The 26,689-nt window shown below is 37.0% G+C and overlaps 1 protein-coding gene across 2 annotated transcripts in view; it reads right to left on the bottom strand.

The window, feature by feature from the left end:
* SEC23A (Sec23 homolog A, coat complex II component) overlaps nt 1-26,689 on the bottom strand; it is a 75,174-nt gene that overhangs the window by 35,471 nt on the left and 13,014 nt on the right. The window contains exons 2-11 of one of the 2 annotated variants that reach the window (XM_027522070.1): nt 24,055-24,137; nt 19,503-19,744; nt 18,066-18,123; nt 17,760-17,846; nt 16,615-16,851; nt 15,346-15,425; nt 13,983-14,127; nt 7,099-7,257; nt 5,593-5,708; nt 697-820 (exon numbers count right to left, since the gene is read on the bottom strand). In XM_027522070.1, coding sequence (XP_027377871.1) covers nt 697-820; nt 5,593-5,708; nt 7,099-7,257; nt 13,983-14,127; nt 15,346-15,425; nt 16,615-16,851; nt 17,760-17,846; nt 18,066-18,123; nt 19,503-19,723 — 1,227 coding nt within the window. In that variant the 5' untranslated portion in view covers nt 19,724-19,744; nt 24,055-24,137. Of the gene's footprint in view, nt 1-696; nt 821-5,592; nt 5,709-7,098; nt 7,258-13,982; nt 14,128-15,345; nt 15,426-16,614; nt 16,852-17,759; nt 17,847-18,065; nt 18,124-19,502; nt 19,745-23,526; nt 23,697-24,054; nt 24,138-26,689 lie in introns of those variants that run through there. The other variant, XM_027522069.1, reaches the window with a different exon arrangement.

Below are 26,689 nucleotides of genomic sequence, written 5' to 3' on the forward strand. Positions count from 1 at the left end.
TGAATGCTTTAGAGGCCATTGCACAGTTATTAATTGATGTAATTTAAAATATTATTGTGTCTCAGGGAATAGGAAGGCCTGAGAAGAGGGACAGAGATAGATGGAGTGATCAGAACATATACATTTGCTGATTAAGTTCACTATCTTAAATGGGCATGGTTCATGGTGCCCCAAAACAATTATGGTATTAATGGTAACATTAAAAATCACAGATGACAAATGCAATAATAATGAAAAAGTTTCAAATATTGTGAGACTTTCCAAAATGTGACAGAGACATAAAATAAGCAAATGCTGGTGGAAAAATGGTGCTAACAGACTTGCTCCACACAGGGTTGCGCATAAATCCTCAACTTGTAAAAAACATAGTACCTGCAAAGCATGATAAAACAAGGTATACCTAGCCTTAAAAAGTTAAACCCTATTTAAACAAAAAATGGAGTCAAAGGAAATTTTACTTATATGATTTTTTCTTGTTTTAACAATTACCTATGGATGCCCAAGTAAAATTTCATTATATGTTTAATAATGAACAGTATTATGGTGAATAAAATCTCTAACTCCAGGTTTCAATATAAAATAACCACAATTTTTAAAGTATATATTGAATTTGACTGATGGTATTTTAAAATTATGATCAAGCCTACAAATTTCTCTCTTGGTAACATACCACACATGTCAAGTTTTAGCTCTTACCTTTATTTCTAACGTACCACCAAAGCCCATTTTAAACTGCCCATGCATATCTTTGGTAAAAACTCTTTGAAAGGTCTGCTTGAATAAAGAAGTGTTGAAAGAGTCGCCCATTACCATGTATCCTCTGCATGAAAAGAACAAGAAACAATGTGATGCGAGTACTTGGGTCCATGTGATAAAACCAGAAAAGCAAATTATTTCTCAACACTACTAACATTTTAAAGATATTTCCTCAAATGTGTTTATTAACATTAATTTTAAAAACTCAATTATATGAAAATATTCCTACCCCACAAATAATCTCAATTCTGAGGGTACCTGAGTGCCCCTAACACTTGTATTTATCCTCAGTAATTTTTTTAAAAATCTTTTTTAAATAAGTTATACATCATACATTACAAAATTCAGAAAGCACAAATGGGTACACAGTAACATATGTGTTGGAAGTGAGAGTTGGACTATAATTTTATGAAAGCTGAGTGCAGAAGAATTGATGCTTTTGAACTGTGGTGTTGGAGAAGACTCGAGAGTCCCTTGGACTACAAGGAGATCCAACCAGTCCATCCTAAAGATCAGTCCTGGGTGTTCATTGGGGGGACTGATGTTGAAGCTGAAACTTCCAATACTTTGGCCACCTGATGCGAAGAGCTGACTCATTTGAAAAGACCCTAATGCTGGGAAAGATTGAGGGCAGGAGGAGAAGGGGATGATAGAGGATGAGATGGTTGGATGGCATCACCGATTCAATGGACATGAGTTTGGGTAGACTCTGGGAGTTGGTGATGGACAGGGAGGCCTGGCGTGCTCCAATTCATGGGGTCGCAAAGAGTCGGACACGACTGAGCGACTGAATCGAACTGAACATGTGTCTCTCTCCTATCCCAGTTACCCAGTTCTTCCTGCTAGTGCAGACAGCTGAGTTAATGGCACGCATTCTCATTTTTACAAACAGAACATCTACACGTGTATGTGTATATGCATGTGTTGGTCTCTGTGTGCCACATTAAGCTGTTAAGTGTTACACCCAGTGAATGAGAATACAGGGATACTTTGGGAGCATTTTCACTTTATGCACTTACATACTGTTAATTTTTTTCCATAACCATGTACTTCTATAAATTTAAGTTTTAAAAAAAACATTAATTGTCAAATAGAAACTATCCAAGATGCCATTTCCACCCTAATAAATCAGCAAAGCAGCCTGACAATGTATCCTGTTGAGGAGACTGTGGGAAAAGTAGGCACTTTCATAACTGCTGATGGGAATGGAAAATGGTGCAACCCCAACTCAAGGGAATGTGACAATATATAACAAAATTAAATATGTATTTTCTCCTTAATCCAGCAAACATACTGTTAGGAATCCATCCCAAAGATCACTGGGCAAACAAAAACAAAAAGCAAAATATAGGCACAAGTCTATTCACTTAAGTATTTTTTACAGCAATAAAAGATTGGAAATAATCCAGATGATCATCTGTTGAACTAGCTGAATAAAATACAGTACATCCACACAGTAGAGTAATATACAATTGATCTTTGAACAACACAGGTTTTGAACTGCATGGGTTCACTTACACGTGTGGTTTTTTTTTCAGTAGTAAATACACAGAACCATACTATTCACTATGGTTGAATCTGAGAATGTAGAACTGCAAATATGGAAGAACCACAGATATGGAGGCCAGCTATAAATTATATTCAGACTTTCCATTATGCAAAGGGTCAGTTCCCCTAATTCTCAAATTGTTCAAGATATTTCCAGGATGTGAGTAAAAAATGTAAAGTAGGAAAAAATGCAAAGTAGGGGAAAGTGAAGTCGCTCAGTCATGTCCGACTCTTTGTGATCCCTGCACTGTAGCCCACCAGGCTCCTCTGTCCGTGGGATTCTCCAGGCAAGAATACCGGAGTGGGTTGCCATTTCCTTCTCCAAGGGATCTTCCCAACCAAGGGATCGAACCCTGGTCTCCTGCATTGCAGGCAGATGCTTTACCCTCTGAGCCACCAAGGAAGCCCAAAGTAGGGGAAGGCATGTAAAATTTCTGTTTACGTTTAATCCCCCGTTAAATGGGGGATTAAAAAAAAACTTTAGTAAAAAATTAAAAGAGGACACATATACTCATAAACAACATGAATATAAACATTTATAAACATTTTGTATAGTTTTTAAATAATAAAAACAATCAAAAATTAAATTAGGCAAAAGAAAAAAATTAAAAGAGGACACATACACTCATAAACAACATGAATATAAACATTTATAAACATTTTGTATAGTTTTTAAATAATAAAAACAATCAAAAATTAAATTAGGCAAAAGAATAAAAACAATCAAAAATTAAATTAGGCATAATTAATCAATGGTAATTTTTTTAATAAGATTGTATTTATTTATTTATTTGACTGTGTCAGGTGTTCATTGAGGCATGCAGGATCTGGTTCCTGGACCAGGAACTGAAACCAAACCCCCTACATTGGGAGTATGGAGTCTTAGCCACTGAACTACCAGAGAAGTACTCAACAATAATTTTATTTTTGATACTGCTAAAGTCCTTATTTATGTCATCTCTGATGCTATTATACATTGTATGTTGTTAAATTTTGTTTGCTCTTTATTGTTGACTCTTGAACAACCCAGAGTTGGGACACAGACCCTTATGCTCAGTCAAAAATCTATGTAAAACTTTTTAGTTACCCCTTTGTATCCACGGTTCCACATCCCCAGATTCAACCAACTAAGGATGGTGTAGTAATTCAGTGCATATTTACTGAAAAAATACCCACATATAAGTGGACCTGTGCAGTTCAAATTCATGGTGTTCAAGGGTCTACTGTATTTGTTGCTGCTGCTGCTGCTGCTAAGTCGCTTCAATTGTGTCCGACTCTGTGCGACCCCATGGACTGCAGCCCACCAGGCTTCTCCATCCATGGGATTCTCCAGGCAAGAAAACTGGAGTGGGTTGCCATTTCCTTCTCCAATGCATGAAAGTAGAAAGTGAAAGTGAAGTTGCTCAGTCGTGTCTGACTCTTAGCGACTCCATGGACTGCAGCCTACCAGGCTCCTCCATCCATGGGATTTTCCAGACAACAGTACTGGAGTGGGGTACCATTGCCTTCTCCCACTGTATTTGTTACTGGTATACAAAAATATAATTGAAGCTTGTACACTGACCCTGATTTAGAAGTCTTGACAACCTAACATACTAATTTTATAGTCAGCATGTACATTCTTTCAGATTTTCCACTTTTGTAAACATACCATCTATAATGATCTACGTTATCACTAAACCTAGTTAAGCATCCTAAATTAATGGCAACATATACTGCACCCTATTATCTGTTCCCTTTTACAACAAACTTTTATGCAAGAGCTGTCTATACCCTTCCTAGTCAGTGTGGCCCTTGATCCATCAACATTAGCATCACCAAGGGTCTTGTTTGAAAAGCAGAATTTCAAGTCCCATCCTACGCATACTAAACCCAGAATCTGCATTTTACCAAGATATCCAGCTGACATGTAAATGTGAAAGGGAAGTCTGAGAAGTTCTGGTCTATACCAGCTGCTCCCAATCCCCTCTCCTGTTCCTTTTCTTATTCATTCTAAGTCAACTTTCAATGCTCTTAGGAAAGTCACCAATGACCTTCCTAGTGATAAATTACACAATCTTATAATCTCATCTACTTTTACTACTTTAAAAAAACCTGTAATATTCTGGCAACTCCCACATTTATATCTACAGATATAAATCCAGACCTATCTTCTGCCTTCCAGGTTCTAATAACCAACTGCCTACTCAACTCCTCCAATGGATGTCTACCGGCATATGAAACCAAACACGTTCGGAACTGAACTCCTAATCTTCTCCCCAACTGTTCTTCCTCCCAGTCGTACCCATTTCAATAAAGAACAGCACAATCCTTCTAGACTCATTTGCGTTTCTCAAACCCCAGATCCAACCTATCAGCAAATCTTCTACCTTCTAAATATATCCAAAATCCAACCATGTCTCACCACCTGTGATTCCACCACTTGCTTTTCCTGTATCTCACCGCTGAAGACAACTGAAATCAGTGACCCTTTTAAAACATTTATTCAAATCATATCACTCCTCTCCCGAAAACTCACTAATGACTTCCCATCTCACTCAAAGTAAAATCCAACAAACCAGGGATAGGAACATATTCAACCTGATAAAAGCATCTACAAAACCCCACAGCTAACGTTATTCTTAATGGTGAAGGACAAAATGGCTTCCCCCTAATATCAAGAACAGGCAAATCTATAGAGAGAGAAAGTAGTTTTGTGGTTGTCTAGGCTGAAAGGGGAGGGGAAGGAAGGAGAAATAGAGACTGACTGCTAATGGGTACAGAGTTTCTTGCTGGGATAATGTAAATGTCCTAAATTAAATTATGGTGATAGTTAGAATATACTAAAAAAATAAATTATATCCTTTAAGGACTTCCATGGCTGTCCAGTGGTTAAGACTCTGTGCTCCCAATGCAGGGGGCACTGGTTTAATCCCTGGTAGGGGAACTAAGATCCCACATGCCACATCCCATGCAGCACAGCCAAAAGAAAGTAAAATAAATTATATGCTTTAAATGGGTAAATTTTATGGTATGTTAATTAAAATTCACAAAAGCCACTAAAGTAATAAAATACAATGAGTTGAGTATCAAGATGAGCTTTTCAAACAGAACTTGTGCCTTTTTAACTGTACTTTACAAAAAATTTAGTGAGCATCACTGAAAGGAGTATAAGAAACTTAACAGCTGTTGCCCTAGAGTGGCAGGATGATGACTCGGTTACTTTTTCCAAAATTGTCATTGGTTTATACTTGTAAACTCTCATTATTAGTTTATAATTGCAAAACTTATAAAAATGTGAATACATACCCGGTAAGGTTAGGACAGCACTTCATCTCCAGGAGACCTGTCTGATCTAATGCACATGCATAGATATCGATAACATGACCAGTGGTAGCAGCACGATTAGCCAATGCTTCAAAATGCTACAACAGAAGTTTCAAGACCAAATCAAAGTAATGTACAAACTTCATCATCCTATAACTCTTTCACCATCAATAGATCAAGATGATCTAAGAAATGTTCAGAGTCCATAATAATGTAAATGGGATTTGTCCTAATTTAATTTTCTATAATGTCTCATAAAATAATACAATAAATTCTAGTAAGTCTGGCACTTTCACATTCTTTAATTCTTTCTAAACTCCTCAATCAAGTTAACCTTGAAGAAAAGCATAGGGAACATCCTGCTCTTCATACATAAAAATAATAGAAGAATCAACACAGAACTTTTTCTTGGCTAAATCTATACCCAAGTAACATCAAAAATAGACAATAACAAAATCGTTAAGATAAACAAATACAAAACTTTTTTTATAGCTCTAAGAAATATTCCAAGCTCAAAAGGGAAATTAGGTGTCAGGAAAATAGTATCCATTAATAGTAACAAAAATTATCTGTTATTAACTACACACTAAAAATTGAATAATGACTACCAAAAAAAAAAAAAACCATGAGACAATACAGCACAACTAAACTAAAATTGTAAACTTTAGAGAACTTTTTTAAAAGGGTGTTGGTTGGGAATTAACAAGCAGAACCAATACAAGGGTGTCAAGAATCAAAAGTAGTAAAAATGTACTGACACAAACCCAGGTAAAACTGAAGTTTCATGAACAGAGAACAACTCATGAGAAAATGATGGACTATTCAAATTACGAATAATATTCACATCTAAAGGGCAGCCTCTTGGAAATGAGAAATAGGAAAATTTAAGAAATTCTTCCTTATGGGAAAGACATTCTTTAACGTGAATATTAAAAAGACACACAGGTTTTCTCCCAGGATTAATTTTTAAAGAGACACCTACTGGTGTCCACTATTAAGTTTTTAATTAAAAAGTTAATATTTAAATTAAATTAAATTTAAAAATATTAAATTTTTAATACTTCAGCCACCTGATGCTAAGATCTGACTCATTAGAAAAGACCCTGATGCTGGGAAAGATTGAAGACAGGAGGAGAAGGGGACAACAGAGGATGAGATGGTCAGATGGCATCACTGACTCAATGGACATGAGTTGGAGTAAACTCCAGGAGCTGGTAATAGACAGGGAGGCCTGGCGTGCTGCAGTCCATGGGGTCGCAAAGAGTCGGACACAACTGAGCAACTAAACAACAAAATTAAGTTTCTAAATATTTAAAACCAGAAAAAAAATACCCTAAGTTATCAAGGAAAAAAAGACTATTTCTCTAATTCTGAATGGCAGCTATAGGATCATCACAATATCGGATTTATCATCAAGTAATTCTATTCCTCCTTCTTCACCAAATGAATTTTTCTAATAAGGCAAAAAGACTTAAAAATCAAACTTACCTTAGTTCCCTTTTTGACATATTTGGCATTGTCTTTTTCAATGTCATGCCATGATCTTATGGGTGTCTTCAATTCATCTCCAACCACCATTCCAGGCCCCTGAGTGGCTGGACCACCAATGAACATCATGATACGAGCACCAGTGTTGGGAAAAGTACACTATTAGGAAAAAGTAACCCATGAGAAGAGTTTAAAGGGAAACAAATGGATACACATTTCTGATACTGAATTTTGATATATTCTTTCTAAACAACAGGAAAGCACACATATTTCAAGAACAATCAAATGTTTAACAAAATTTAAACACAAGATATATCTTTCTTTTGAAATTCTATTCTAATGGCCATGTTTTTCTAATTTTATTTTTTTTTCCTAATTTTAAAATTATCTATAAACCTGATCCCTATAAGCAAGGTTGTTCCTCCTTCTTAACTAGTACAGACAGGAAGGAGTAGGGAAAGAAGAAGAAAACAGGGCACTCTATTTGTTCCACAAATAAATAATATCATATTCAAAATGCTTTTATTTTTAATTTCTATAAGCAGTTATTGAAAAAAAAATACAGAGTGCATTTTCAAGCTACTTATTCATTACATTCAGAAAAGAATATATCACTTCTCGGGCTTTTGGCTAAGATCAAGTGCAGAAAAGAATGTAAGTGATATAAACTTTAATAATAATTTTAAAAATCACATACTTAACAAATCTAGGGAAGAGCAAGGAAAATTGCCTTTTAATTTTCATTTTCATATATCCTTATATATTGTTGGAATGTTCTTATTAGGTATACTTATTACTTATATGACTTTCTTAAATTAGGTTAATAAATAAAAATACTCTTTTCATCCTGGGTATCATCTTGCTGATGTAATACCAATCATGTAAAGCTGAAACATCAGTAAAGAAGAACAAATAAAAGTATACAAACCGCACATCTTCATAACTAGAACACAAAAAACATTTAAACTTTGAATTACTTATAAGGAAAAAAATAAACACTAAGTCCCAGTGAGCTATCTCCCATGCAAACCTTCACACAGAGCAAGGGCAGTTTGGGGAAAAGTAGAGGGAAGAAAGAAGGGAGCTAGCAACCAGCACAGAACAACTGCCAGACTCAAATGAAAACTTAAAGGAAACTGAAGAAAAGCAAGAAAATACCCAAGAGCATAAAAACTAAGTAAAGAGTAAGAGAGCAGAGACAAAGTGGCTGAAATGGAAAACAGGCAAAGATCCAATTTATGTGTAACTGAAGTTCTTAAAGAAGATAAAACAGTTAAAAAACTAATACTTAAAACTATGATACAAGAAAACTTTATAGAAACAAAAGATTTGAATACACATATAAAAAAGGATCACCAGACACTAGAGAATATTTACCCACAAGACATTCTAATAATGCTATTAAGATAATAAAGATAAATTCCTCAAGACCTCCAAGCAAAATGATCAAATAATTTACATGGGCAAGAGAATTAGACTGGCATCAGTCTTCTCAAAATCATCAAAGCAAGAAAACAATGGAGCATCATTTTCAAAAACTACCAGAAAGAAAGTGAGAAGCAAGGCTTTTTATATCCTGCCAAGTTATCCTTCAACTATAAAAAAAGCCACAGAAGAAGTGTTCAAACATTAGACAGTTTATGAAATTCTGTACCCTTACATCTTCTTAAGAAATTTACTAGAAGACAAATTTCATACAACAAAGGGACTAACACTACTCTCAACATATAGTTTTGTACAACTTTGATTTGGAGGCATGTTAATGTTTCACGATACATACACACACACGCAAAAGAGGAATGGGATTTTTTAAAAAGAAATGTACAGAATGTGCAACAAATCAAAAACATAACCACATGAAGTGGGGGGAGGATGGGGATAACTAACCCAGTTCACTTTTGAGTATAGTGTATTTTGTCTCATATATCCTCAGAATGTTAAATAAACATTGAGCCCTAACTCCTAGGCTTTTTCACAGAGATCTGAGCTAAAAATTCTAAAACTAGTCTATCTGTATTCTAAGACTGAGCAAATAAGTAAATATATTTTAAATAGTCACAGCCAGCTTCTCACGGTCAAAGGAATTACAAATATGCAAAGTGGGAAGGACAGAATAAATCCTGTGGTACTAAATTGGAATTAGATATATTTGAAAGAAATCTTGGTTTCTAATATATATAGTGTTTATGGTTGTAATAGAGATAGACATAGATGTTTGCAGGGGAATGTAGATATACGTGTAAATATATGCACACATACACTTAATTATATGGGTATGTGTGTATATATATAAATATATAGCTATAGAGAGAAAGGGAAACATACATACTTATCTTCTTCTTATACATATCTGCTTCTTAGCTCTATTCACTAGGACATAAAAGCAATGACATTCTAGTAACAGTGAGCACATGAACCATCAGTTCAGTCACTCAGTTGTATCCATCTCTTTGCGACCCCATGGGCTGCAGTATGCCAGACTCCCTGCCCATCACCAACTCCTGGAGCTTGCTCAAACATGTCCATCAAGTCAGTGATGCCATCCAACCATCCATCCTCTGTCTCCTGCCTTCAATTTTTCCCAGCATCAGGGTCTTTTCCAATGAGTCACTTCTTCACATCAGGTGACCAAAGTATGGGAGCTTCAGCTTCAGCATCAGTCCTTCCAATGAATATTCAGGACTGATTTCCTTTAGGATGGACTGGCTGGATCTTCTTGCAGTCCAAGGGACTCTCAAGAATCTTCTCCAACACCACAGTTCAAAAGCATCAGTTCTTTGGCACTCAGCTTTCTTTTTAGTCCAACTCTCACATCCATACATGACTACTGGAAAAACCATAGCTTTGACTAGATGGCCCTTTGTTGGCAAAGTAATGTCTCTGGTTTTTACTGTGCTGTCTAGGCTGGGCATAGCTTTTCTTCCAAGGAGCAAGCATATTTTAATTTCATGGCTGCAGTCACCATCTGCAGTGATCTTGGAGCCCCAAAAAATAAAGTCTGTTTCCATTGTTTCCCCATCTATTTGCCATGAAGTGATGGGACTAGATGCCATGATCTTAGTTTTCTGAATATTGAGTTCTAAGCCTACTTTTTCACTCTCCTCTTTCACTTTTATTAAGAAGCTCTTCAGTTCCTCTTCACTTTCTGCCATAAGGGTGATGTCATCTGCATATCTGAGGTTATTGATATTTCTCCTGGCAATCTTGATTCCAGCTTGTCCTTCATCCAGCCTAGCATTTCGCATGTTGTACTCTGCATATAAGTTAAATAAAAGCAGGGTGACAATATACAGCCTTGATGCACTCCTTTCCCAATTTGGAAGCAGTTTGCTGTTCCACGTCTGGTTCTAACTGTTGCTTCTTGACTTTCATGCAGATTTCTCAGGAGGCAGGTAAGGTGGTCTGGTATTCTCATCTCTTTAAGAATTTTCCACAATTTGTTGTTATTCACACAGTCAAAGGCTTTGGAATAGTCAATAAAGCAGAAGTAGAAGCATGGTCATGTTCCAAAAGAAATAGAGCTAAAAGAAACCAGGGCTTCTAAATGGCCAACTTCAGGTCAAGGGCAGGGAACATGTAAGATGAGCATCTTACTATACTAGAAAGCAAGTTAATGTTCAAACAGTGATGAGGACATATAACAAGGACCCAGGAGCCAGCTTGAAAGGGCTCCCATTGCAAAATCTGGACAATTTGAGTTTCAAAACAAAAATAATGTCAGTAAAGGAATATAATCCATTGGATGAAATAAGAATTCACATTGATATAAACATAAATGAAGAACAGAACACTCAAGTAGAAAGTCAATAAATGTAGAAGAAATGATGGAATTAGAAAGTCACTATTTAGCCCCCCTCAATAATAATTGATCAAGCAAGAATCAAGAATGGACGCTAAAACTACTGGGTAAAAGTTTGATGAGTACACAAGGAATCTCCCCATTCAGTTCAGTTCAGTCGCTCAGTCATGTCCGACTCTTTGCGACCCCATGAATTGCAGCACGCCAGGCCTCCCTGTCCATCACCAACTCCCGGAGTTCACTCAGATTCATGTCCATTGAGTCAGTGATGCCATCCAGCCATCTCATCCTCTGTCGTCCCCTTCTCCTCCTGCCCTCAATCCCTCCCAGCATCAGAGTCTTTTTCAATGAGTCAACCCTTCGCATGAGGTGGCCAAAGTACTGGAATTTCAGCTTTAGCATCATTCCTTCCAAAGAAATCCCAGGGCTGATCTCCTTCAGAATGGACTGGCTGGATCTCCTTGCAGTCCAAGGGATTCTCAAGAGTCTTCTCCAACACTACAGTTCAAAAGCATCAATTCTTCGGCGCTTAGCCTTCTTCACAGTCCAACTCTCACATCACATCCATACATGACCACAGGAAAAACCATAGCCTTGACTAGACGGACCTTTGTTGGCAAAGTAATGTCTCTGCTTTTGAATATGCTATCTAGGTTGGTCATAACTTTCCTTTCAAGGAGTAAGCGTCTTTTAATTTCATGGCTGCAGTCACCATCTGCAGTGATTTTGGAGCCCAAAAAAATAAAGTATGCCACTGTTTCCCCATCTATTTCCCATGAAGTGATGGGACTAGATACTTACAATGGGAAAAATATAACGTTACAGTGAAGAAACCTGGTTGAAACCACTTCGACCAAGTGATCAAAGCTAAGTAAACCAGCAGTAATAAAATAAGTTAACATCACATCATGGACTTCCTGAGATGCTGCACTAAGCAGATCGCAAATCAGTATTTGCATTTTTTTTTTTTCAATATTCCTGCCAAAAGTGCAAAAGCTCAATCTACTCATGAGAAAAAATCAGATAAACCCAAATTGAAAGTCATTCTACAGAATAACTAGCCTAAACTAACACAAAATTATAAAGCCATTGTCCTACAATTAAAAATTTCAAAATTAAAATTAAAAAAATAACTAGACTGTACTCTTAAAAAAATATTAATGTCACAAAACACAAAGAAAAACTGAGGAACTATTAGAATAAAGGACACTAAAGAGACACAACAACTGAATACAATACAGAGTTAAGATTAGGATAACTGGTGAAATGTGAATAAAGCTTAAAGATTTGGAAAATAGTGTTCTATCAATGTTAATCTCATAACTGTTGAATGAGCTGCATTACAAAAGGATGTTCTTGTGTAATTAAGAAATACACACTAAAATATTTAGAAGTAAAGGGATATGGCTATAACTGACTTTCAAATGGTTTCACTATCTATATAAATATCTAGAGAGAGAAGGACAAATCAAATGCAATAAATGTTAACATTTGAGGAATCTGGTTAAAAGATATAAAGGAATTCTTTGAACGATTTTCATGACTTTTCCTATGTTTGGAATTATGTCAAACTAGAAAGTTAGAAGAAAAACAAAACTGAAAGTAACAGACTATAACTCGTATAAAACAGGAGACCATCAACCCACAGTGATATTAATAAATAAATGAGTAAATTGAAAGTTTAATGAGGAATGGGATATTTTCATAGTTTTAAAGATCCTCACCATCTAACGTTTATTAATCATAAAGGGAAGAGAAATGAGAGTAATTTTACAGTGGAGACTTCTGCCAGACACATTTTAATGAATGATCAAAGTGATCATCATCAATAATGGGGCAAATGAAAATCATGTGTCACCTGATAGGCTATAAAAAGAACAGAGCATTACTTCTGTGATCTTCCTGCCAATGATGCAAGACCTCAATCTAATTGTGAGTCTACCATCAAGACAAACCTAATTTGAGAGACATTCTATATACTGGCCTGAATTTTCCAACATGCCAAGGTCATGAAAGCAAAGGAAGGCTGAGGAAATGTACTCGAGTGAAGGAGACTAAACAGACATAATCACTACATGTGCGTGCATGCATGCTGAGTTGCTTCAGTCGTGTCCAACTCTTTATGACCGCATGGACTGTAGCCCACCAGGCTCCTCTATCCACGGGATTCTCCAGGCAAGAACACTGGAGAAGGTTGCCATGCCCTTCTCCAGGGGATCTGCCCGACCCAGGGATCAAACCTGCATCTCTTATGTCTTGCGCATTGGCAAGCAGGTTCGTTACCACTAGCGTCACCTGCGAAGCCCATCACTACATGCCTCTGAATTAAACCTTTTAAGCAAAAAAAATTATTGAGATAATCAGTGAAACTCGAATGAGTTCTGAGAATTAGATGGCAGTAATATATCTGTGTTATGTATTGTATAATTCAATGGATATGAATTTTAGCAAACTCTTGGAGACAGTGAAGGACAGGGAAGCCTGGTGTGCTGCAGTCCATGGGGTCGCAAAGAGTCAGATGCAACTTACAAATGAACAACAACAACACAACAATACATCAGTGTCATGTATTGTATAAAACATCAGTGTATATATACTGATATATATATATCACATATTTTAAAACCTGATTTTAAAAGTTGTATTGTGGTTATGTAGGAGAATATCTTAGTTTATAGAAAATACAGCTAAAGTATTCAAGGAGTTAGGAACATCACTTAATCACAAATAGTTCAGAGAAAAAAGTCCTTTGAAACTTTTCTAGTAACATTTCAAACTTAAAAAAAAAAAACTTTTTTTTACAAAAACTCTTCTAATTATTAAGATAAAGCTAAGATATGTCAAGTTTAAAATTTTCAAATTGTATTTCATAAAATTCTCCTTATCCTGCCACTCTTAATATTTGGGTAAACATCATTCCAGAAGCTTCTCTATACACAAAAGGATACACCACAGATCAAACTTTAAACAAAATCATGTATGTCCTATCCTGTAACCTGATTTTTCCACCCAGCATCATCTTGTGCATACCAGTCCATACATACATGTACGTATTTACATTCCAAAATAAAGTTACTGTCACTACCTCAAGGAGTCCTACAGCTATGGAAAGTGCCACCCCAGAGGAACGCAAAGGTCTCTTTCCCTGTGGTACAGGCCAGGGGTCTCGCTGAAGCTCTCCCAGAAGGTCTGTGAGATTCATGTCTATCTTCTGTACTGGCTGTAAGAATCTACAAAACAGAACAAAATAAAAAGCCATTGATAAATGTGGGTGAAGGTTTAAGAAACAAATTGTCCACTTTCTTAAAAACAGAAAAAGAAGCTGAATACAAGGCAGACCAAATGGTTCTCAAACTTTTGTGTATATCAGAATCGGTGAGAGGGTTTGTACTGACACAGATTGCTGGTTCCAGGGTTTTGTTTCAGTAGGTCTGGGGTGGTGACCAAGAATTCGCATTTCAAGTAAGTTCCCAAGTGATGCTGTCTACTGCTGAGGAACTCAGTGAGTACAATTACTGTAAAGAGAACACTCAAACCAAGTATTACTTTGGGACTGCATCTTCCATTTACCAATCTAGTAAGTTTTAGAGTTACTGAATTAATTATGAGAAGACACATCAACTCAATTTTACTAATACCATCTCTGATTAGTAAGTTTAGCAGAAAAAGCTACCCACAAAACTAAGAAGGCAAAATTAAAAGCTTATGGGGACCTATTTTTGCTTGGCTGCCCTCAAGCACAAAAATAAAATTTTTTGAACTTAAAAACAGAAAATCAGGAATATATCAAAACTATATTCCAGGGGCCTTCCTGGTGTCTCAGTGGTAAAGAATCTGCCTGCCGATGCAGGAGACACAGGTTTGATTCCGAATCCAGGAAGATCCCACATGCTGTACAGCAACTAAACCCCTATGCCACAACTACTGAGCCTGTGCCCTGGAGCCTGCGAGTCTCAACTACTGTGAGTCTCAACTACTGAGCCCGTGTTCCGCAACTTCTGAGCCCGTACACTCTAGAGCCTGTGCTCGGCAATGGGAGAGGCCACTACAGTGAGAAGCCCTTGCACCGAAACTGAAGAGGAACCCCCGCTCACAGAAACTAGAGAAAAGTCCGTGCGACAACAAAGACCCAGTACCATTCAAACAAATAAATAAATAAAATGCCCCACATAAAGTTAAAAAAAAAAACCAACTATACTCCAATATTTAAAAAAAAATTTTAAAGACTATATCAAAACTAAAGTAACTCCTTACATTGTCATAATGAAAAACCAACCATTTCAGCAATGTGATGTTACTACAACTCTTTAAAAAGTATACTAATTCAGTATTTATATTCCTAAAAATATTTAACGGTATTGGATCACTGAAGGCCTGTGTTCAAGTTAAGGGTGAAGACAGATGTATCAACTGTAAAACTGTGAAGTTCTTTTTGACATATTTATTACCTATTGGAAGGAGGTGGCTGCTGTACCTGAGGACCACGTGTTGCTTGAGTAACTGGTACTTTAGAGAGCCCCAGCATTTCCTGTAAAGAGATTATTTCTGTGATGTCTGTTTAATTACTCCTACAAAGATGTATTAACTATTTATGGCATGGAAGGTGCTTCCATAGACGTTAGAAACACAAAAATAAAGAACACAAAATCTCTTCCCTTGAAAGCAAAACTTCCAGTTGGGAAGACTATGAGGTCAACAGTGATATAATGAAATAGACATCATAAGAGAGCAAAGTACAAAGTGCTATGTGAGCAAAGTAGGGGGAAACTAGCCTAGAATACTTCACTTCTAATTAATAGTCAAAACAGATTACTGTGTAACTTGGATGTCTGTATTCTTAGCTTGTATTCATCAGCAGCTATATAGTTCAAGTATCTGTTATGGGCCAGGAATGTAATGGTGAAAAATATAAATAGTCCCTGACTGTATGAAAATTTAAATCTGGTGAAACCAACAAAAGTTGAAGCATTAGCTAAATAAGTGTAATAATAAATATGAGAGATAATAAGCAATTGTATAAAGGAGGGTTATACAAGGGGGGTTATTATTATAAAGTAATAAACATCTTGCATGCCTATGCTTCTTAATTCTCTGACTTATATGAACATTCTCTGCCCTCTCAACTATCTTCCAATCGATGAACATATTTAAAGTAATATGAATATCTCTCATCATCTATCAAAATATCTAGACAGAAAAAGATTTTGAAAAATATACCAAGATAATCCTAGTATGTTGCACATAACTCCCTGCCTTGGAAGACAAGGCTTTAATTTGCTTCCAAGACAAAAATATCCGAGTGTATGAAAAAATATATATATTCACAGTTCACCTATTAACTCTCAAGCCTTAAAATACCTCCCCTTGCCAAACACCAAGTGTTTAGTGCCTAAGTGACATGCAAGGAAACAAAAGTGGTTGCCTTCTCTCAGTCTTCAGCATGACTCTTCTACAAGCCTTCAAATCTTTAGTAAAACAGCTTCAGTTTCACTCTAAGTTTTACAGATACTTCAAAAGTAAAGGGTCTTCAATCTCTATGATTACAGTGTAAGGCAAACGAAAGAAAGCTGAGGCCATCACTAAATTTAAAGGCTTTGTTATAATACAACTATATTAGTCATTCATAATATTTTCTGGAAACATATATCTAGAAGGCATTTTTAGACACACATAGAGTGATGTGCAGAGACAGGCAAACTACCATTCTTGTTGCTTACCTGCAGTTGTTTGGCAGACAGATCTTTTGTTCCTCTGAAGACATAGCTTTTTGAAATGCCCTCACATCCAAGTTCATGAACCTGCACCATTCTCCCAAAAGTAATTAAGCCAACCAAAGCTGTAGGTGGTAAAAGGCTTAGTGACATCTGCATAGATTCTTTCAGGGCTTGTAAATCTTCATCTTCCATGCAAGTATCAACCACATAGAGGAATATCAAAGGCATCTGAGGACCACGCTTTTAAAAAAGATTGTGATTAAAAAAAATGTTGTTTTAAAAGTATAACACTTCAGCTCAATACATAGGATAATCAATAGAGGACTAATTAAATAATTTATTATATGTTTAACAATGGAATTCTAAAAAAGCCATTTTACAAATGAAACATTATATATCTAATACATCATCAAGTGAAAAATTAAGTTTATGAACATTAGTTATGTTACAAGAAGGGGAGTTTCACTTTCAATTTTACTTAACTGCATGAAGTTTCATTTCTTACAACAAGCACTTTTTTTAAAACAAGAACACAGTAACTTTAAAGCTTAACAGCAAAATTAGGTGATTTTTATAAAATAATCATCTAATCTGAATTGCATTGTAAGGGAACTAGAAACTAGTCCGAATGGACAAATCAGTGACAGACTCAAGTGAGTCATATTCTGCTATCTCTACAACATTCATAAAAGACATTACCTTAATACTTAATATTAAAATAAATTATATAAAGCTGTTCAGAAAGGGAAGAAAAATTATTTTCCTAACAAGAACCAATTCAAGAGTAATTTCATTATTAGACTTGGGGATATATCATTAGGCTCCAGTTTCATATTGACCAAGTATCTGTAACTAACCTTCCAACTACAAAGCAAAATTGATACTTTACTATTTATTAACCTACTCAATATAGCAAATCAAACCTCCCCACCCAAAATCCTGGCCACCTTTCAAATAACTACAATAGAAATTACCTTGCTCAAACTGACCTTGACAGTTCTTACCTTTGAAATGCTCAATCAATTCAATGTGAGAATGAAGAATGATGCCTTTTAAGTCAGCTCAATTGAATAATTATTTTGGTATAAAGTATTGCTATATTACTGGATATTTTAAACTTCCTTAAAAAGTTACTTTTATGTTCTTACCAGAACTACATATTCAATGCTAGAAAACTGAGGTAAAAGTTCAGCAGGCTGATTCAGTTCAGATATACCAGCGTAAGTCGGTGGAAACTACAGGTAGAAAAAAGCAAAATATTTTAACAAATTATTACCAAGTAATGAACTTTTAAACTGAAACAAATTATTTCCTGATCACTTAATTACTTAAAAATAGATACTTTAATCACTTATTTATTTAATCCTATAAAAAAGTAATCTTTATTTTCAAATATGTATTTTCCTACAGTATTAGTATTACAGCATTAACATCTACATTGGGGGCTTTCTTACCTGATTCCTCTGATAACAAAAGTTGCAAGCCCAGAGTTTTGCTCGATAATCCACTTGACTGTTTTAAGAAAAGATACAATAGCTCATGATTTAGCTAAACTGTGCAGTAATTCCAATTTCAATAAAATTAACTTCTTTCTGAAAATGAATCAATTCAAATTGACAGTGAAAGCAATCTTTAAAAGCCATTTATTTTTAGGTGTTGCCAATATTTAATTCATACTTTTAACACATACAAGCTCACCAAAATGAATATATTGTAACTTTTAATGTATAGCAAATACCAACGATAAATTAAGATAATCTTATTTTTTTTCTCCAAGTGACTCAGTGACTTCTAAACTCAGCTCTAGAAAACACATATTCAATAAAAATATATATAGTTACTGAATGCCATTATTCTAGGTACTGATGATAAGTAAATGAGATCAAAGGTCTTATTTTCATAAAGCTTATATTCTAGAAGTGAAAGACAATAAACAATAAATGCATAAATGCAGAAGATACTTTTAGAAAGTGATAATAAAAACTAAAGATAACAAAGCAAGACATGAGAATGTATTTGGGAGGGCAACTTTAAAGGAAAGCCTTCATTAATAAACAACTAAAATGTAACTGAAATGAAAAGAAACCAGTTACAGGAAAATCTGGGGGCAAAGCAATCCAGGCAGCACGTATAGCTATTGCACAAAGTCTGTGGCAGAAATAAGTTAAGTATATCCAAGAATAGAAAGAAGATAATGTGTAATGTAGGTGAAAATGAAGAAAAATGGATGATACAGATGAAGGCAGAAATATACACAGGCTACATTATATAGAGCTTTACAGGTCTTGATAAGGGGTTTGGATTTTTCATTATAAGTGTAAATTCTCCACTCTTCTGGGTGGAGAAGAGATTACTGAAAGGCAAGAATGGAAACAGGAAGATCAGTTAGGAAGATAATGAAACCACCCAAGAAAAGATTACCATCTTTTGAAGCACCATGTATTAGCAGAGAATGAGAGTAAGAGACAGGATGAGTACTGTTCTTAAGACAGAATGCACCAGATTTGCCAGTGGATTGAGTGGAAAGAGAGGGAGTAGAAAGAGGAATAAAAGGTGATTCTTCAGATTCTGGCTTATATAACAAGAAATCATAACATTTTCGAAACACCATACTACCCAATTATGACTTTACAAATGACACAAAATGAGGTGACAGCCAGCATCAGTATCTAGAGAATACTGATAGAATCTAACAGTTTACATACTGACAATTTTGTATTTGGTTTCTTTGTAACTCACTACAGCTAGTATGAGTCTAAAATTTTATAGCTCTTTGGTTCTACTTTAATTTGAAAAAATATAAACAAAAACATTTTATATAAATGAACAAGTAAGAAACTACATTTTTAAATCATAAGGACACTTTAGTGTTTTCCATATGCTTTAATTACCATAAAGGATTCAAAACTGCACGGCAAGTGGTCCTACTACAGAGAACAGGTTCATATTGAATGGGTGGCAGATCTGGTCTCTCCTTCAGTGGTGTAAATAAGGCTGCTACTGGAACGACCATTCTTGTGGCTTCCAATCGACTCGATGGCCAAACATTCCAACTAAATCGGACTCCATCTCGTTCTTCATTTTGTTGGATGAATTCCAAATAGGTTGTCATTGTAGAGCTTGATTCTTATTTCTGTAACAAAATTAAAAGATATTTTTAAATCCTATTAAGAAAATTCAAAATAAGTATGGTTTTCCCAGTTCCACTGATACTCATCCATTAGAAATCATAAACGAAAGAAAATAATTATCTCAGAAAAAAATTAGCTAGTGAACAATGACCTCAATTATAACAAAATAATGAATGGCTCTACAGAACCCAAAGCTCATTAGGCCCCCAAAGAGGTATTTTATCCTTTTTTCATTCACTCTTGAAAAAAACTACAGAAAAAATAATAAATGATAAAATTGATGTCCCATTGATTTAAGTCAAAAATGGGGAAAATCCAGGTCTTAAGTTTTCTGTATCAACCTTATCAGTTACATCATTCTAATAAACAGATTGTCAAAAACATTAAATTCTAAAACTCACCTGCTTTTCTACCCAGAACGAAGTAAGCTTCCATTAAACTTGTTAAATATAATGCTTAAGAGTACACAACAAAAAGATTTTTCTAAAATGAGGTACTTCTATTTTAGACAGGCAATTTTTTATTATACTAATACAGGACATTTGAGGAACAAGAAATAAACACATGGTAAGTGTGTTCCATGTGATGTATATATCACTTACTTCTTTTGCAGAAACAACTCAGAATACTTCTAACATTCCAACATATGAGAGCATTTTAAACTCTAATTTGAGACATATAATTTCAAAATAATCATTTAAACTCACTACCAGAAGAGGGAGATGCCATTTTGGTTAGGGCCCGGTATCAAAAGACATCTTCACCTTGTTATTCTTTAGCTGCTTGACTAGGATGCCAGCTCTCCTACCTAGGCAACAGGTCTGTCTCATGCTCTCAAACTGCAGCAGTGGTTAGTGATGGAGGGAAATTATAAAATTTAAAGGTCTAAGAAGATAGAATCTCAAGTACTATCTGGCTGGCTAAAAGATTTGTGGGAGGGATGAATGGCATCAAGAATTGGAGAATTATGAAGGTAAGGTACCAACAGAGCCAGCATGGATGCTGAAGTTGCTAAGAATAATGATGGGATGAGGAACTGATTCTAAAATATAAGTGAGGGAAGAAAAGGTATTATTAGATATAATAGTTTTCATAAAAATGCTCAAATATATTTTGATAATACAAATTACAGAAACTGATGCTTAACAAACCTAAGTATCTTAAATAGCTAAGAACTTTCCCTTCTTTAAAGAAATAAGAATGTTATTAGTCAATTATATCCTAATTGAAAATATAATAAGAAAATAAAAATTAGACACTGTATTTCCTCCTATCAGAATTTCAGAGACAACTAGGGAATTTTATACTAAGCAAAAGCAATCATGGATTTTTCAAAGATTGACAAAGGGTAGAGAGAAATCCTAAAATAACTAGATTTGTTTAGAAAAGATTATTTTAAAGCTAAATATAGGAGATGGCTTTGAGAAAAAAAGAAGCATTTGAGAAAAAAATGGCTGTTGAAAGATAATGATAAAATAAAGGTCAAGGATAATCAGAGGGGAGTTAAAAGATGCCAACATTAGTTTTAGCATAGGAAACAATAAGAGTTTTCCAGCTCCATACGTGAAGCCAGATTTCCTTCATACAATTCAACCAGACAACATATCAAAACAGCAAGTAGATCCGAAAATCCACCTGTCTTCTATTAAGCCTGGCTCAGCTGGTAAAGAATCCTCCTGCAAAGCAGGAGACCTGGGTTCAATCCCTGGGTTGGGAAGATCCCCTGGAGAAGGGAAAGGCTACCCACTTCAGTGTTCTGGCCTGAAGAATTCCATGTACTGTATAGTCCATGGAGTTGCAAAGAGTAGGACGTACTAAGGGACTTTTTTTTTTCTTTTCTTTTGTTCTGGATCCTCAATAATGTTTAAGATTATAAAGAGGTCCTGAGAATCACTTCCTTAGGACTCTAGGGCTTAATTTAAAAGCATGGAAGCTGGTAGAGCAGGCTCTATGAAACTTAACGTGAAGACATCTACACACAGCCATTGGCCAGGTTTAAGTTTCTACAAGAGGTAACAAGCCTGGATTGTAACTTGACATCCTTACTTTTTACTGAGACATACTGAGTATCACCTGATTGATATTTAAGTACAATTCCCCTCCTCTTCCTCACTGTTTTGTCTCCTCAATCGCTCTGCTCTAAGATCATATTTGTTCTCTAAATCACATCTATTTATTTCTTACATTATCACTTTTCAACAGCAGTCTGAAAAATGTCCCACGTTTTTCTTCTTAACTGGTCCGATTACAGAGACATGCAAAACACCTCCCCATATTCCCTCACCTTTCCAAGGGAGAAATTAATCTTAAAATCACTCACTCTAGAACCAATCCTGCCAGGCTTGGTCCCATATTCAACAACTGCATATCTGAAATAAAGTCCTTTTGCAAACCAGCTCTTTATGAAATGGCATTATTTGATAAGCATTCTCTCCCCTAGTACTGTCTGTATAAAAGCATAAAACTAAAAAATTTTGATTCAAACACTAAACTAGGATGCAGACAATATACTAGTCATTACATTTTATTAAGTGGTACAAAACATAAAAGACCATTCTAAAGAAACGTCTCCTTTACAGCACAACTTTTAATCATTGGGAATGTACTTTCTTATGGTATAACTAAAGTAAAGAAACATTAAGTCACTTTAACCTAGCACATCAGATATATGCCCATTAGCCATTTTATAGGTAGATAAGTGAGAAACATTGTAAATTGCAAGTAAAATTTGAGTTCCTTCCAATCAGATATATCTGTTAATAGACAATTAAATGTGGCTTTCCCACTTTTCTGTCCTAAAATCCTCAAAGTAGTGTCTTCAACTACTTCCCACGACTAGATTTACTATACTGTACAAATAGCTTAACCTCTCTGATCCTCAAATTCTCATCAGTAAAATGAGGGGTTTCGGCTGGAAAACTACAAGGCCCCTTCCAAATCTAAAATTCTGAGCCAATTAAAAATGACTGAACTTCCAAAATGATGTCAGTTAAGACTACTGGAGAAGGCAGAAAAGGAAGACTTAACATACATCTATAATTAAATCTAAAACTTCTTTTAACCAAGTTCACTTGGCTAGTTATCCACTCCTTTGAAGGGTGGACCTTGAGGAAGCTCCCGGATTCAACATACTCACTCCAGTGATTACAAGCAGATTTACTATGACTTTTCCCTTCCCACCAAAACGGGAAAACATTTAGGGCCGAATGGAAGTACGGAAGATGGGTCCAATCTTAAAACTCAAGTCTATTTGTAATCAAGGCCCAAGGTGTGAGCTCTACCTGCACTTTTCTCCTTATCCCCTTTAAGTCCCAAAGCCAAACTACGAGTGACGAAGTCACGTCGGGTCAAAGTCTAGGGCTCTTCGGATGAGACAAGGAATGAACCAAGAAGCCAAAGTACCCAGAAGCGGCGATGGGGTGGGGTGGGGTGCGGTGGGGAAGGCAGATCGGCCATGAACGGAGGGTGGGGTGCTGCGAGAGATGCCCTAACTGCTGTTTTTCACTCGACTCTATCTTTCACTCCTGATTCGGGGTAGGTGGGTGAGGGAGCCGGGTTCCCAGGCCCTGATAGAACTAAGCAGAGGGGGTGGGTGAGAAGGTCACAAGTTCAGGGCTCAAGGCAGCCCCCGCCGGGCCGGGTTGCAGCCCCTGCGCACCCCCATCTGGCCTGGGGCACCCAGAAGGCAGAGTGGGCACCACCCTCGAGACCCCGGCCCGCGGACCCGCCGCCGACCTTCCCCCGCTTCCCAGTGAGCGCTCGCGGCCCCGAAATCGATCCTTACCACAGTGCCACCACGTACGAGATCTGCGCCTGTTGCAGCCTCTACCTTACAAATCCGTCCCCTCCGCCGAGCGGCAGCGGCCGTGGCACCGCAATCAGGGACCGCGCAGCCCCGCCCCCGGCCTGCGCACAGAACACTGCTGGACCAACATGGCTGGTGCCGCCTCTGCCACGTCAAAGGGAGGGGGAGGGGCGGGGCGGGAGCTGGGGGCGGGGGCGGGGCCATTCTGGGGGCGGGGCGACCGAGCCGCCGAACCGCAGGGGAGCGAGCGGGACCCCTGCGGAGCCGGGAGGTTGGAGAAGGGGAGGAGAGAGGGGAGGGGGGAAAGGCGGAGACGGAGCTGGAGGGGCGGGGCGACAGTGACAAACCCAACACGACTACCCCGGAGAAGCGCGGAAACCCGGTGGAACTAAAACGCGAGGGTGGGGCTGCGTCGTGGCGATGCGGTCTCCTCTCCCAGGAGTCACGGCGGATCCCACTCCCCGTGGGCCTCCACGATGTACGACCTTCTGTCGCCAGACTCCTCACCTCGTTGAGAGAAACGGAGGTGTTCCCGAGGACATCCTCTCCTCTAGGGCCCTGGTTGATTCCAAAAACAAGCCGCATCTCCCCTGAAAAAGCAAAGTGAGAAGTTCATTCTTTGACTTAGTGCAACAAACATTTACTGAACGTTCGTCTGCTTTGTGCTAGGCACAGTAGCGATGCTGTGATACCGCGTAGGCAAAAAAGGCCAAATATTCGGTCTGGAAGAACTTACATACTATTTATACACTATTGATGTGTTCCCAGTTTACCTCCCCTTCTACACTGCCTCTGCCACCTCTCCCCGCTAAACACATACAAACACACACACACATACCCTCTACAATCTTTGGTTGATTCATCTTGATGTGTTTTCTGCTTCTCTTTTCAAGAAAAGAATTGAGCAAAATGGGGAAGACAGAAACTGGCTGGAAAGACACTGAAGCTTGATGGTCCGAGGCAATCCCACCCTTCAGTGAGGAGTTTGTTGACTAAAAAAATAATATAGTCACAACCTTAAAGAAGAGAGGTATTTTATTTGGTGGAAATGTTAAGGACTTTGAGCCCAGAAGCAGCATCTCACTAGACCTGAGAAATCTGCTCCAAGGAGGCAAGAGGGGGAGTCATGCTATATACAAGTTTACAACAAAGTGGGGCAGGCAGTCTGACCATCAAAGATTATTGTGAGGTAAGAGAAAACAACATTCAGAAAGCTAAGATCATGGCATCTGGTCCTATCACTTCATGGCAAACAGATGGGGAAACAGTGGAAACACTGGCTGACTTTATTTTGGGGGGCTCCAAAATCACTGCAGATGGTGACTGCAGCCATGAAATTAAAAGACGCTTACTCCTTGGAAGGAAAGTTATGACCAACCTAGACAGCTTATCAAAAAGCAGAGATGTTACTTTGCCAGCAAAGGTCCTTCTAGTCAAGGCTATGGTTTTTCCAGTAGTTATATATGGATGTGAGAGTTGAATTATAAAGAAAGCTAAGTGTCGAAGAATTGATGCTTTTGAACTGTGGTGTTGGAGAAGACTCTTGAGAGTCCCTTGGACTGCAAGGAGATCCAACCGTCCATCCTAAAGGAAATCAGTCCTGAACATCCATTGGAAGTACTAAAGCTGAAGCTGAAACTCCCATACTTTGGCCACCTCATGTGAAGAACTGACTCATTGGAAAAGACCCTGATGCTGGGAAAGATTGAAGGCAGGAGAAGGGTATGACAGAGGATGCAATGGTTGGATCGCATCACCAACTGAATGGACACGAGTTTGAGTAAACTCCAGGAGTTAGTGATGGACAGGGAGGCCTGACATGCTACAGTCCAAGGGGTCGCAGAGTCAGACACGACTGAGCGACTGAACTGAACTAAACTGAAGGGAAATCAGATATCAAGTTAAGGAATTTAGCATTCTACGTATGGGAAGATGCAAGTCTCTGGGCTCACTGACTTCATTCCTTTCATATGGACCTCAACTCTCTGGGGCCAAATCCTGTTTTATGATTGTTTACATCCTTAATTCCTTGTTCACCTTAAGGAGTGGCAAATGTGGCAGATGGCTGCTTCCCCTAGCTTCTCAGCAATCCTGGGGGTGGAGGGTAGGGAGGGGGGCATGGCAGCATCTGGTGGACAGAAGGCATTGTGTTCCAAAATTGCTTATGTCTGTGACATTTCTTATTTATTGATATGGCAGGAGTTACTTCACATAACAGATTGTTCATGAAATTATTTCCAAAAAGGACAATACCTAAACTCTTGCCAAGCTTAGCCCTATAAGCATTTTACTGCACAGAGAAAATGATTAATTTTTTTGTTCTTCAAAAAAAGAAGATATTCTTTTATAAGAATATAAGAATATAAGAATATAAGAAATCTTTTATAAGATGTTCTTCTTATATTCACAAGAAAGAAGATACATAGCAAATATATATTTTACTTTCTCTAAGCTTGTTTTGTAAGATAAAAGAGGGTGACTTTGGTTGTCAAATTTTAAACACTCCTGAAGAGGAAATGGGAATCAAAATTCTGTACAGACCTGCAAACAAAGTGGGGTCAGTGTGCCACCTTAACAAGGATTCTTGACTGAAAGTACAGCAAGTAAATAGCTGTAGACAATGATATAAAGGTGGAATATGGACATTCACAGAAAAAAACAAGATCTAAGAATGAGTAGGGTAAATAGAGACAGATGAGAGGATCCACTGGGATCCTGGAATTCCGTGAGGAATAAATCAAAGTACAGCACCTTTGGTAATTTCATTCATGTTATGGTCCCCAGAGAGGGATCTTTGCCATCCAACTCAATGAAGTCTAAGAACTCATAATGTTTATGTTTTCAACTGGACAAAAGGCTGTTGTTTCTTATTCCAATGAAATAAATGTTAGGATGGGTAACAAATTCAATTATATCTGTCTTTATGTACTTAAAGATGAATGAGTTTAAGAGTTAACTCTTCTACATATTAGGATCTATTAGACCCAACTTTAGTTTTCAAAGATTTCCTCTTCTGGGAGTACTATTTGTAAGGATTGATTTTTTTTACAACTTTTATTCTTTCTTAAAGGTCTTCCAAAACACAAAAATTCATTAAAAAATAGAATTAAAAAAAAGGATAAAACTTTATTCTATTTGCAGT

This window comes from Bos indicus x Bos taurus, chromosome 21 (genome assembly GCF_003369695.1).
Source record: "Bos indicus x Bos taurus breed Angus x Brahman F1 hybrid chromosome 21, Bos_hybrid_MaternalHap_v2.0, whole genome shotgun sequence".
Taxonomy (NCBI): Eukaryota; Metazoa; Chordata; class Mammalia; order Artiodactyla; family Bovidae; genus Bos; species Bos indicus x Bos taurus.